Source organism: Numenius arquata, chromosome 2 (genome assembly GCF_964106895.1).
Source record: "Numenius arquata chromosome 2, bNumArq3.hap1.1, whole genome shotgun sequence".
NCBI lineage: Eukaryota > Metazoa > Chordata > Aves > Charadriiformes > Scolopacidae > Numenius > Numenius arquata.
The window spans coordinates 115459857-115474462 of record NC_133577.1 but is presented as its reverse complement, the minus strand read 5'-3'; the positions used below and the strand labels follow the sequence as shown (position 1 = coordinate 115474462).

Below are 14606 nucleotides of genomic sequence, written 5' to 3'. Positions count from 1 at the left end.
CTGGCAGCCTCCTTGGCAGGGAGACTGAGGGCTGAGAAAACAAGGCTTTTGTGCTGGAAGGGGAGCCTCCCGCCCAAGGGGCAGCATGGTGGCAGGGTGGCACCGGGAAGCTGGTGCTGAGCCACTGCCTGATGCTGCTGTTTGCCTGCAGGTCCTGGGGAGACGGGGCGCCGTGAACCCAGAACTTCTAACAAGAAGTTTCTCCCTTTATAGGAGAGGAAGCAGTAACCAGCGTCATCCATGTCTTTTGATGCAGTTGCCACCACCTGAGTGTCACTTAAATGTTGATATCTACCTTTCTTTTTTTTTTTTTTTTCCAAAAGCAAAGGGGTGAGATCAATTATTGGTCCTGAATGAAGAATAATTTTATTTCCATAACAGGTGAATTTGCCATCATCAGAGAGGGTCTGTGTTTTCAGAAGGAAATGAGATAAGCTATCTGTCAGCTGCACAGGCACCCGGTGCAGGGACTCGTCTGCCACAGCCAGCAGGGCTGGTGCTCCTCTCCCCAGCAGACCATCAGAGGTTGCTGCATTTCATCCCACCCTTTTCAAAACAAAGTGCTACATTAACCTCTCCAACACAGACCAGCACCACTCCCGCTGCCTGTGACAGCCCGTGCCGCTTGTGCTTACGCAAGGGCTTTGGGTTAAAGGGCAGGTCCTGCCTGCCCATGGCAGGGGAACGCAAGCGGCCATCGAGCCTCCAGGTGCCCAGGAGCGCACCAGCACGCAGCCCTGTAGGTCTTGACTTTTAGGGTACAGCTTTGTCACCCCCCCAGTGACTGGTGGCTGGATGAAATGTGGTCCCAGCTGTTTCTTGGGTGGGAGAGTGGGGGTCGACCTAAGTTTTTAAAAGGGAAGTTTTGCATACGCATCCTCAAGTCCTTCAGAAGTGCCCTGCCTCTGGCCACTGTTGCGCAACACAGGCTCCCAGAACCAAAACAGAGGCTCTAGTAAAGCAAAGGCAGTGACAAATGCTAGAGATTTGCTATAAAGATACTTGTAAAGGTAACTCCGCTGAGTGGCAGGCACAAAGCATGAGAAAACACAGGGGTTGTACTGAACCCAAGAGCTTATGGTCACCATGTGGTCAGGTGGAGCAGGTGTCCGGATCAGCAAGGCACGCTCCAGCAAGGCACATCACGCCTCTAAGGCAAATTTGTGCCATCTTTTTGCTCCAGTGTGAAACTGCCTCCTACACATCTGCTGGTGGGCTCTGGTGGCCACTGAGCACTCCCCATTCCCACCACCTCTGCAGCTGCCCCGTGAGACTGCTGCTTCCTCGCTCCTGTCTCCCTCATGTCTCATCAGGCTTTCTGTCAAGTCCGTACATTTACCCACCCTTCTCCTTTTGCTAGACCACAAGCTGCCATTGAGCTGGAGGTCTGGAAGGCACCTGTGCAGAAGAGCCTTTCAAGCAAAGAAACTGGCTTAACTTTCCTGTTTCATTTAGAAGATGAGGGACCTAGTGGCTGCTGAAGCCTGATCTCTGCATGGTCACAGGAGAGGGCAAGATTTCAGCAGGGAATGGTGGTGTCAGGGGAAACAGTGATGGTGCAGACCTGCTCCTTGGATGTTGAAGGTGAGTGGAAGCGGAGCCTTTCCTGAGCCCTACCGCCAAGCCCAGCTGCACAGAGCCCCCATACGACATTCCGTTTTCTGACCAACATATTGTCTGACTAACTACAGGAACAGCAGCAAATGAAGCCCTGACCTGGCCTGGTGATGCTTTTTTCTTCCTGTCTTTTCCTCTCTGACCCTGTCTCTCCTTCCACTTCACCCCCCGAGTCCTAGGCAAATGCAGATGGGATCTGTTCCTCTGTCCCAGACCTATCTGGGCTGGCAGTAGTCCCAACTCCAGCTCCAACTGATGGTTCTCAAAACGGTCCTTGAGACCCTCAGCTGCCCCCAGCTCCGTCCAGAGCCCAGTAGGGCACACAAGCTCTGCCCAGCAGCACTGGAGAGCAGCTTTCAGTGGGTGAGGGATAGACACAAGCTCTCTGGGAAGGAAAGGTGCTGGCAAACTCTACTGCGCGAGTGGGCTGAGAGCTAAATCTCTACAGCATTAGCTCAAACTTCGGCGATACTCAAGCTCCAACTTGCCCCAGATGAAGGCCAGTTAACTCAAGAGAAACCATCACTTACCACAGGCAGGAGATTTTTGAAAGCATATGTGAGTCTGATTTAGAGCAACTCACGTAGCAATGTGCTTTGAATTCACAACACACCGAAGATCAGCCCTAAGCAGCCCTCATTTCTTTTAAGTTTATCTCTAACTGAAGAATTTGCCTGTTTTCTCCGGCGGGTGTCTTCAGGCTAAACGCAGGTCTGGGCTTTGCCGGGTGGGAAGTGCACAGGGATGGAAAGCAGCAGGTCCCTGCTAACTGTAACCCCCGTGAAAGGATGGGTTACTTACTCCCAACACAGTCAAGCATCTGGAACAACAACCATGGCGCTCTTCAGTCGAAAGACATGCAAGGAAGGAGTGAAAGAGCAGCAGCTTACTATTGATTATCAAATATGACAAGAAACCTTAGAGCGGTTATGGAAAAAGGGTAAGTTTGTCCTGTCTCAACCTAGGAGCCTGCAGGCTCAAGTGACCAGTACAGCTGAGACACTCTCCGAGGCACCCATCACTTTTGCACCTCCTGAGTGTGGAGGAGGATCCCCCCGCACACAGACTGCCCAGTCTTATGTTACTTTTGTGAGTCATTCTGTGAGTCACTCGGGGTTTTGTTCATCCCGTTCCCCAGAATTACTGTACTGCACATCAGCGGGATCACGTTTCTCTCTGTTGTTCTCAGGTTTTCCGACATTTAGGTAAAATTATCCTGCGCTCCCTTAAACAGATGCAGAAGGAGTTTCCACCTACGGAACAGTAAGGTCCTTAAGTGACTTTGATGTCATATATGTATAAGTAACATATAAGATACACAGTATATAAATATACATGTACATGCCCTCTATAATTAAAGGAACATGTCCATACGTAAAACATTTTTATCTTGTGCCAAATGATGAATTCTACCCTGAGGTAATGAGTCAGGTAAAACATTAACATAAATTTGATGGTATATCTTAAATTCTGAAAAAAATAGTGTTTCTATCAGAAGTCTGTGAGAGTTGCTTCAAGTTTTCACTTAATTAAAAACACCACCCACTACCGGGCTCATTAAAATCTCGTGTCCTAAGCGCTGCCTACAAGCATACATGATCCTGTATGTGCAATGAATGCCGGGTAGTTCCTGTGATATTACTGATACTGAGCATCGTCACCATCAAACATCCTGGTGGTTTTACTCCTGTTCTAAACAAATATCGTCATGGCTAAACCTACTGATCATCACTCATGCCGGCAGGCTCAGGAGAGCCAAAGGATAAGGACCAAACTCCACCAGTGGCTGACCGCACTCTCATCGTGGGGAGAGGAGGCACATTACCGAGGCAAAGAGGGCAGCTCACATCGCTGCTGCCCCTTACACCAGCTATCCTGTGAACATGCAGCAGGTTGTTTCCACTATTTTTTATCAGTTTTATTTGCCAGGCTGAAATCTTCCCCCGTCTCCCACCTTTCCTTCCAAAATAATTAAAAAAAAATCCCATTTCTTCTGAATTTCTTATCAATATATATATCTCCCGAGAAATCAGGTCACACGCAGGCCAGCTTTAATTTAATACCTCCCCATTGATTTTAATGGCTGCGAGATCAGGATCCCAGAAGGTAACTTGTTTGAGCTAACAGAGTCAGCGAGCAGCTTTCCTCCCTGCTTTCCCTCCGCTGTCAGCAAACATCTATAATGGCAAGTAACATTGCTAACAGGTAAACTGATACCTTGCTACTGGGTAGCTGACAAGACTTTTAATATATAACTGAAACTAGAGAACGGTTATAAAACACTCCTAGTTCACTTCTGCTCTCTTAAAGCTACTAATTCCTTCCCCTTGGTGTTTTCCCTTCCAGAAATTCAATACAGAGCCAACGCTTCTTTAGTACAACATCCATGTACTTCCCTTAGGCACCTCCACTGAAACCAAGTGTATTAACTGTTAGCAGGGGAGGAAGCATCCATTTCCACTACTACATGGTAAATGAAATGACATCACTTCCCTTCCTCCCCTGATACAACCCATTTCATTACTGCAATGTTTTACAGTGCCTGCACACACTGGAATTTGTAAGAAAGCATCAAATACTAGAGCTGATAGAGAACTGGTTTGATGCTTCTCTGCAAACACAGTGACGCAAAGCCAGGTCTGGACTCACCTCTTGCCAATGAGGCTCCAGTGTTTGTCCTCAAGAGGCAGGTGACCTTCATGATAAGGAGTTAATTATAAAACAATGTTTTTCAACATCACTAAAGATAAATATTACCAAGCACACGACTTCTGAGCTGAGTACGGAAAATAATTTACAGGAGTTACTTCTATGCTTACTTCTTATTTCATTATTATCATTACCAAACTGACTTTGCGCAGGGTGGCAGCATCACCAGGATGCTGCAGAACCATGTGTCAAGTTAAGGAAATAGCTGCTGCAGAAGTTTCCCACCAGAGTCGCCCCCTGCATCCAAGTCACCCACTCCTGGAGTCCAAATTCCAGCGATGCTCAGCCAAATATCATCCACAGAGCTGCAGGTGCCAAAAACCACTCAACCTTTGCTCGTATCTGACCATGATCAACTCAGATTGCGGGAACAGCCTTCAGAGCTGTGAAAACTCATCTGGGAAAATTTGCTTTGGACTGAAGTGATTCAGATTATGTACCAAAGTCTGCTCGTCACTCTCCTCAAAAACTAAAGATGAAAAATTAACCTCAGCTGTGATGAAATCTAATACTCCTTATATGAATTACAGCATTATCTGAAAGCTCCAAAGAAGATCGAACCCTTTTTTTTTCTTGCTAGGTGCTGTACAAGTGTAAAAAGAAGGAAATAAACTGAACAGTTTCTAGCTTAGTTTTAAAAAAGATACTTTAAAGAAGCTTAACAAAAAAAGGGAAAGAAGGGAAAGAAGGATGAAGCTAAGGGAGCACCTGACCCAACCGGCTTGCTGTGAGCTCAACAGGAAATTTTGAATTGCTATTTATTTCAACCTGCACCACAACACGTCTCACAGTACTAAGGCAGAAGAAAAGTGTCCAGCTCGAAGAAGCCTGGCACTGCCTGAGGACACAGTGGGCAGAAAGAGGATGGGCACAACTGCAATGATCCCAGTAGTAGGACGAGCAGCCTGACAACACTCAGCAGCCTGACAGCACCGTAAGAGTGTGAATAATAAAAGAAGTTAAAAATGTCTGTATGGGTTTTACTGTGCAAAAAAAAGCACAGAAGTGACACAGGAAGGGACTGAGGAATGGATAGGCAAAGGTGATCATATCTATTAAATAAAGAAAACCTGCTGATGGAGCAAAGGCAGACGGAGGGAGATGAAACTCAACGTGTGAGAGGAATAAGAGCGAGCAGGTATAAACAACTCTTTAAAGGATTTTTAATGTGAGTCATAGACAAATGAATAAAATGGATCTCTACGGGTATCTGGGATGATAGGTTATGTGTTTCCCATGGACAGCATCAGGAAGAGATCTCTAGAAAGGAGTAAAGACCCTGGGCAAGCAGCTGAACAGAAGAAGGGATAAGGAGTCCCCATGGATGATGGTGGAGGCAGTCCCTGCGGCCCTGCTGCCAGGGATGAGGTGCTGCTGCAAAATGCCAGAGCGAACTGGAGGCAGTGAGGAGGGAGGGGAATCCAGAAGGGGCTGGAGGTGGGGATCAAACATGAGCCGGAGGCAGGGAGGAGGGAGATGGCTCAGGGGAGCTTGGTCTGCTCAGCGGGGCTGGCCAGTGTCTCAGCAAAGGGGCAAAGTAGTGATGGGACAAGGACCTGACACTGTGTGCTAGGATTTTGGAAAGAGAGGAAGGATGCAGTGCCTGCAAAATAATATGAGTGCATAATTTAAGCAAACTCATGAGTTTTGGGTACTCTGTTATTCAAACGTGTCTTAGCTGTGTCAAGTTAAGACACAGCATCCCATTTATCTTGGCACAACTCAAATCCCTAAATTATCTCTGTCTTTTCAACCTCCTCTCAGGAACTTCTCTTCCAGCTTTGTTAAAACATGAAGTAGCCAAGGAACTGCTTTACAAACAAATACCAGCGGAGGCGAAGGCTTAGCCCTGCTGCAGGGTGCGGTCCCTGCAGAGCTGCCCCCGGCATCCGCTGCCCCGCAGCCCCTGCTCCTCCTCACCCTGCAGGAGCAACACGTGCAATTCTCAGACGTGCTGGGAAGTCCCGAGAGCATGCTAAATACGTATAGGTTAGCATATCCTACTTGTGCCATTTATTCGATGCTATGAGCTCCACTCTGCCTGCCCAAATTTAACCGTTCTGGAATAAATGAGGCTTCAGGCAACCTGCTCTAGTGGGAGGTGTCCCTGCCCATGGCAGGGGGATTGGAACTAGATGATCTTTAAGGTCCTTTCCAACTCTAACCATTCTATGATTCTGTGAAATGCTGCTGAAGGGAAGGTGATGACCTGGGTCTCTAACAAAAGGGCACGGTGCTGCTCTCCACACAGCGACCCTGCTTTTCATCACTTTTGCATCATGTGAGTGGTAAAGGCAGTGAAGTTAGTGGTGTTTCCTCGCACAGCCCCTCTGCTCTCCCTCTCTTCCCTGAGCTTCCTCCCATGCAGCGGGGACTGGCTTGTTCCCCTGCGAAAAACGGGGGCAGAAGAAGAAAATGATGACAGGGTGCACGTGTTAACGATAGTAAAACACCAGCTGCTAACATGGCTCACCCACCAGTCTGCTCAAACAGCAGCAAGCCCTGAAAATGAGGCAGAGGTTTATTTTTAACATCTGTGACAGATCTCTTTGCCTTTTAAAGAGTGTCCCGGGGCTGCCCAGTCCCCTTATCTGCTTGGCAGCTCTTCAGCGAGCCGCTCCAGCGGCTGTCCCCATGGCTGTGCCTTCCCCTCCTCGTCCACCGAGGAGCTGGAAAGCTGGAGTGTCCCTCCGCTGCTCCAGCAAGCGCCGCTTACTCTGCTAAAGTGATTCACTAAGAAATACGCAGACTGTGGAAACACGGCACGTTCCAGTTTGTAAGGAAGAGCTTGGCAGTGCCCACAGATGTATGCATGGCGACACACGAGGTTTTACTTCTGTTTCTCTGTGCTCCGGAGAGTAGAGAGTATATTAAGTACAAAACTTAAAATAAGTGTGGTTTTTTTTTTTTTTAAAAAATAGAATAAATAGAATAATATTTAAAAAATAATAGAATATTTTTTTAAAAAATAGAAAAAGGCTTTTATTTCCTCAATACCCTTAGGCTAGGAGATCCTATCTAAGAGTGCAAAGAAAATTCTAATCCTCCCATTCAAACTGCCACACAAACTGTGATGAAATGATGCAGTGCTGGGAAATAAAGAACTTGCTGATCATATTAATCCTTCATCTTCCATTCAGCTTCCTACACCAGTATCCTGTTTCCTTTTTAACAGCCAACAATGCTCCTCTATTTCCTTACGCGATGTCCCATAATGCTATCATGTCAGACTTAAAAGCAATGCCTCTCAGTAACTAAGTGAATTCTCTAATTTTTGTTATAGATTATAGAAGAGCTCTGACATCTATCTGTAAACAGAGAAACCATACACCCTAAAAGCCTGCTTTTTTGGTTCTTCACAAAATGGCTGGTCTGCACAAAGCCCCTGCGTTTGGTCCAGTCAAAGTGAACCTGTGCTTGACAGCTACCAAGGGGGCAGCTGTGGGACAGGGACCCCGGAGCCCGTCTCTGAGTGCCATGGACTGTATGAAATGATGTTTTTTGCGCTTCTCTTTTGTATCTTTTTAAATAGCAGGCACAAAAATGATTTAGTAAGATAGCCCTTGATTACTGAAAACCGCCAACCATTTCATAACCAAATTTTCCAAACCAGAGAAGCCTGCTCTACCTAAACTGGTCACGTTACACAAGAAAAGACAGTTATAGGGAAGAATTCTGCTTTGCTTCAGAAAATTCTACACTAGTGGTTTGTAGCTACTATACTTAAGGATCCCGTACTGCACAATTCTTTAAAAAGATCCAAATCAGGGAATCAGCTGGTTTAGACACAATGAGACTTGTGAGGGTTTAAAGAACTGAGAACTAAAATAGTTCCATGTAGCTGAAGGTTTCCTAGGTAGTACTTCTGAAAAAGACGTACTAGGTCTGATTTTGCCTTCTTGAGAAAAAAAATCAAAAGCCCTCAGAGGGGATTTTTGTCCCAAGTGAGGTGAACAAGACTGGCACCATTTGTGCAGAGCTGTGTACCATTTAACCAGAGCAATGTGCTTGGTTAAATAAATAAAATTCAAGTCACCTGCATACATCAGGTCAGAGCTAGATGACCCACGCCGCTACTACTTCACAAATAACAGGCTAATCGCCAACACAATTAGTCTTACCTTATTGTAGTACTGCACCTGGACCGAGTGCCACTGCCCATCGCTGACCCCTCCCGGAACGAACGGTGCCACTGTCGTGGTTGTCTCCCCTGCAAGGGCAGGCAGAAGGGAAAAAACAAGTCAACGTCACTGGAAACTGTGCTCTGCACTAAAGCGAAACACGGAGAGACCCTCATCAGGCACAAAATGTAGCCGTCTTACTTCATCATGAAGGAATTTGGGGTTTTGTCCCACGAGACAGTAAATATCCCCAGTTTCATGGAATTATTTCAGTGCACAAATACAAAAATAGCTTCTGGCACATTCAGGTGAATTATGTTACTTTTTATTCTGTGTCTGCAGAGCGTGGTAGTAGATGCATTGGGTAGATACAGCTATTGCTGACGTGGTCAACTGAGGGGAAAAAAGTACATACATTTTTCTGCATTTCTGCCAAAAGCAGCACTTTCAGTTTTTTTTGAATGTGATGAGTATCGTATTGGGATATTTTGTCAGGGAAGGGAAGCCTACTCCTCATCAGAGTTGAGAAAGTAAAATCCAAAAGTATAACCTTGATCCCAGCAAAATTTTACTAATGATTAATTAAATTACTGGCGGCCTTTCAGCACTTAAATTTGAAAGCAAATCCTTGCCATTGCAATTGGAAAGCTGAAGCTTTTAACCCAGGCCTGAGTCAGCAGAACCAGCTCAGTAACCAGGCATATCTGTTCCGAGGTAGCAGCAAAATAAACAATTGTGGTGAAAGCACATAAAAGGCCTGGCACGGAGAAGGGATTGCTAGGTTTCGACTTTTTTTTTTTCTTTCTCTTTCTTTGTTTTTTTTTTTTTTTTTTAACGGTTGGAAATTTCTACATAATAACCCACAGGAAAAAAACCTCCCTTCCGTAAGCTAGCAAAGTTCATAGTATTGTTGAGCTTAAAATGCACTTTCAGCTCTCTATTTGCAACGAATATTTTACCCTGTGTGAAATAGTATTCCTTTGTCCCCTACTGTCCTTTAACTCCCATCCTATATACTTCTGTTACTTAAACGATACACATTTCAGCTTAGCATGTTTGACGTCTTGCTGTGATTTTTTTTTTTTTATCATTTAGTGATAAAAAAATCTGTGGTAAAATCTGGGATCTTTATTCAGCTCGCAAGTTACTGCAAAAGGAAGATCCCTAGTCTCCAATCCTTTCGCTTTGCTTTCTGTTTAAAAGTTGTTGCGACAGGTAAAACAGTCAGATCAGATGTCCAAAACTTGTACTGTTCGTTAAAAGCCACTTAAAACTATAAAACATAAACCATTCTCCTTCCAAAGAAAATACCATTTGTAAATATACAGGACTAGACCTGCTCCCAGGTGCAGCAGTGCAAATCTAAATTTAGTTTCATGTATTTTAAAGGAGTTCCTCCACATTTAAATGCATATAAGTGCAAGTAGAATTTATTTGTCTCTCATTCATCCTCAGGGTGCCTTCCAAGCAATTTGATTCAAGTTTAGACAGGCGGAGCAGGGCTACAGAAGAAAGCACATCTCTCCGACGGCAGCATGTTACTTCATTACACCAACCCATTGAAAAGCCTGCCTTAAAATCTAATTTGGACAACTTTGAGGTAATAAAGGGGAAATGAAACCGGATATCTTCAACCCAAAGGGCCAGATATTCACTTAAGCATCCCTGGAAAATTGATGGGGTCCCGTAGGATTTATCATGGGGTCTGAGGGCAGCGACCGTCACTGGCGATGAGATGTGCAACACCCATGTGGGCTGCGCCTCTGCTTCTACTGCTACGCTGCCTGCAATGTCTCACCTTTCACAAAAATAAAGTAAGAGTTGATTGGAGCCCACACGTCTATCCTGAGTACGTAATGGGAAATAACAGGATTGTATCCTGAGCTACGTGCATGGTACAGAGGTACAGATGTCTCACTTGACCTACATGTAACCCCACTTGACCTACACGACAACAGCCCTTCCCACATATTTGTTTCTGTCCCGATGGAAAACATCCCCTAAACCTGTGACAATTAGAGGTTGTCTCCCCTGCTGAGATTTAGTAAAGCCACCAAGGCCTTCCCACTGAACTCACAGACCTGCTCCTGGGCTGAAGCAGGAATGCAAGTGCTCCACCAAGAGCCTCAGCTGGAGTCCAGGGGGATGGTGTTCAGTCCAGTTCCTGGTGGCTTCAATGTGGTTCAACCATGCCGTACAGCTGCGTGCTAACAGCTTCTCCTGCCACCCCTGCCATGGCAACCAGCACAGCTGGGCATGAGTTTCTGGATGAAACTTGGGATTTTTTAACTTGGGAAACCCCCCTCTACTGAGGCTGGATTGATCGGGGTTTGCTCTGATCACACTTTGTCAGGAAGAGCTTTGCCACTGCCAAGGCTGATTTTCTGGAGGAAACCTCTCCCCTGGGAGAAGGCCACGGTGGCAGGGCTACATGTCACCCCCAGCTTTGCTTGTTGGCCTTCCTCCCTCTGCTCCCAGAAGCTCCAAAAGACGCTGGCTTTGTCCTAGCACAGAAAGCAAACAGCGAAGCCTCCGTTTCTCATTTCCTAGCCCACCGCAGCAATGTGTGGGCAGCTGAGTTCTAAATTCGTTGTTGTTTATGGCTTCTTCCAAGGGGAGGTGCTTCTACGGTGCAAAAGTGCATTCCAGCAACAGCACTGCTCATCACCAATCCCTATCCCTGTTTTTCACTTGTCCGCTAGCTTGTCCTTTGGCTCACGTGTATTTTTTAGATAACGTTTACGCACCTAGTTTCACTGATGGCGCAGTGTAAAAATGCATAAACACGCGACGTTTATCACAGCGTGATAAAATGAAGTCTCATCATTTAAGCAAACATTGGCTCGGAGGCCAACTTTCAGGCTAGCGCCAATCTTTTATAGCAGTTGTAAACTCTGACTTTTATAACTGATATGTTGACAAGCTCCTGCCCACGACAGCAAGTGTAACCACCACAAACCGCTACAATCTGGAGTGCTTTGCAACACCCGGCATCAGTTGTTCACCGTACAATGCTACTCAATCAACGAGGCAGCAAACGGCCATATAAAATCGTGAAAGCGCATTTCCAAACGGCTTGAGAGGATCTCCTGACCACAAACAGAAACGCTCGACGCCTCACCTGCAGAGAACGTGAGCTGGATCTGCTCCTCAATGATCTCCAAGGCAATGAAGTCGTGCTTCTCGTTAAAACGCCCGTTGTAGAGGAGGAGGGCGTTCCTCTCCCTGGTTGCAAACCTAGAACGCAGAGACGAGGGGTTAGTTCATGCTTAACGGCTTATGAATTAAGGACTGGTGGTCAAGCTGCCACGAAGAAAGACGGCATTGTATTTAGCAGAGAAGCAAGCCTTTGAATCCTTCTTCAGACAGAAAATTATAAAATTGAGGAGTCAGCCGCAGGATGAATCTACTCTTTCACAATCGACAGAGGCAAGAAAGATGGAAATCACAGCAATCCGCTCTGCAGAGATCTGCTGTGGACGCTGACCCTCACAAAGGGTAAAATTGGGCAGACACACAATGTTGTGGGAGTATCTGACCCTCCCCAAACAGTAGCACTTACTACACTTTGCAAACAGACCGAAAGCCAGAAAGCATTTCCACATCAAAGAGGGGATACTTGCTGCCTGCTTGCTGGCTAAATGCTACAGGGTACGCGGAGGAGAGTCATCAACTGATTAAAATGACCTGATGGGGAGGCAGGGGGAAGAGAAAGATAAGAGTACTTTAATAAGGCCATGTAGACAATCAGAGTTCATCAGTCAACAGGTCAGTCAATCGGACGAAGGAAAATAAACGCTTGTATGATGCCACTAAATCAGTACCAATGGTGTTTTTGGTTTTATTTTTCTTGTGCTTCTAATACGGGATGTATCACACCTTTCCTGCAGAAAAAGAGGCAACCACACTTTTAAAAAAGCCTAGGGATTTTTGTCAGCACAGAACTTTTTTTTTTGCAAATTCCTGCATGTCGTGTGCATGTTACCGTTTTTAACTGAATCTATTTATCTTTGGGGATTTACACACAGCTTTCATCTACTTAGAAATGCAAAAAAATTATTACACTTTACATAAACATTTATACAAAGATTAATATTATATAAAGAGAGAAAGAGAGAGAAACCATGGGAATTTCTTGTGTTTCCAAATGGCAGCGTAGTTTGATTTTGTATCTTGAATTTCAGGAATTATACCTGATTTAAATTAACCCACTTTTCCTACAAATGAATCAAATGCTGAACCCAGCCAATGAAAACCGCCTTCCATAGACAGAAGAAATGATTTTTGTGCCTGTCATGTCACGTCTACTAGCAAAATTCTCATGCAATGCTACAAAATTCTCATGAACATGAACGAAGCAGTCTTTTAGAACACCAAGGTCTGCTATTTGAAATAAAAAAATTCAAAATGAAAGAACATTTTTTAACAAAAGTTGTTTGTCAGAAATATGCATGTTGTGGATCACAGGGAGTAGAGACCTTTCAGAACCAGAACCCTGCATTTGAGCTACATGGGAATGGGAATTTTTATTCCATACATTTTTCAATATTTTTGAAGGAGAATGAATTGTTCTGGCTCAAAAAACATAAGTCAAAATTTTGACATTTGCAATAAAATACATATTCCAAAGAATATCCATTATAGACCATAAAAACATTATATTACTGCTTTGATTACTTTTAATCATTTTAGAAATACATCTTTATTTCTAAATTTACTTAATATAAAATAAAATTATAGAAGTAAAAGGCAAACTAAATGAATTAAGACAATACCATTGAAGTATTTAAATATTATCAAAGCACTGATTTAGTTTTCACTTTCCACCATCAAACATTTCATCCAAAAGAATACAGTTTCTGTAAAACATTTCCCAAGACTATATTTTCCATCGGTAACTGCTTCACCAATGAAGATGGATCTTGATCAGATCTATCCAGATTATATATGAGCAAAAGAAATGAGGATAATAACAGTAATGGCTCCTTAGTGGGCAGAAACACTTAGTTTGATTAGCAACAACAGGAACCGTACTTTTGTTTGAATAATTTTTCTGATAGTTACAATTGTCTACTATAATTTTTTTTACTAAACTATTAAATTATTAAGGTATTTTTTGTATTTCTTTACTCTGTGTGTGCTCAGTTCCACTCTTTGACACCAGTCAAGAGCATCTTTTGTATCATGCGAACAGTGTAAAGCACTACTGCTTTTGAACTTGTCTGTTTAGCACCAGCTGGGGAAAAGAAATACTGTTTTTTAATAAAAGGGATATTTTTAATCTCAGGACATAGGAAACAAGACACTTTCTTAGAGAATTTTGAATAAGAAGTGAGAAAACATCACCACTGACAGTGTCTCTTGGAGTGAAGGAGTAGCAAGTGTTGGAAGGAAGCAAGGAAGACATATAATATTGGGAGCAGAAAGTCATGCCTGGTCAGTAACCTAAATACTTTTTTTAAAAAATCACATTTTAATTATGAGACTGGACAATGCAAACATCCTGCTCTTTACCAGGAGCGGGACATGAGTCACATGAGGCTGAGAGAAGCTAGACACCCTGGGATTTTACAAATGCTCCCAAATCACAAAATATGTGATGGTAAATCATTGTCTAGTCAAACTGTTAATTCTTGCTTATCCTCATACAATATTTTCCATCTGCACTGAAGGATTATAAAAGCCAAAGAAATCACAAGTGTAAATAAAAATGAACTTCGGGCATCAGAAGCCAGAAGTGTTGTTATCCCAGACAGTGTGGGATGAACCCCATCATGGTCTGGACTTTTTATAATCATACTGAGTGGACTGAGAAGGGTTTAGCTCATGACTAAATATGCCACCTTGGTTTTAAAGATGGTGAAGAAGCCCTGGTGAAGACGGTGAAGAAACCTTGATACAGTAGTTTGCTGCTTCTCAATAGCCCCTACCCAGAACATTTGAGTCACTTTAACTTGAAGCGCCGTACATGTCAAAGATCTCTTCCCAAAAACCTGAAAAATGACACCAGGTGGCTGTGGGGACAAGCCAAGGGTAGTGCAGGTAATTTATGCTGGCAGCCAGCCCAGACTGCTCCTTTGTTTGCACTCACTGTAGGTCTGACAAGTCCAACAGAGCCTTTTGCTCCTCAGCTTTTCCGTGTACTTAGACCTGATGCTC

The 14606-nt window shown here is 44.3% G+C and overlaps 1 protein-coding gene across 1 annotated transcript in view; it reads right to left on the bottom strand.

Moving 5' to 3' along the window:
• Positions 1 to 14606, bottom strand: part of CELSR1 (cadherin EGF LAG seven-pass G-type receptor 1) — a 170339-nt gene that overhangs the window by 60908 nt on the left and 94825 nt on the right. Inside the window, exons 4-5 of the mRNA XM_074166519.1 lie at positions 11569 to 11684; positions 8448 to 8536 (exon numbers count right to left, since the gene is read on the bottom strand). Coding sequence (XP_074022620.1) covers positions 8448 to 8536; positions 11569 to 11684 — 205 coding nt within the window. The remainder of the gene's footprint in view (positions 1 to 8447; positions 8537 to 11568; positions 11685 to 14606) is intronic.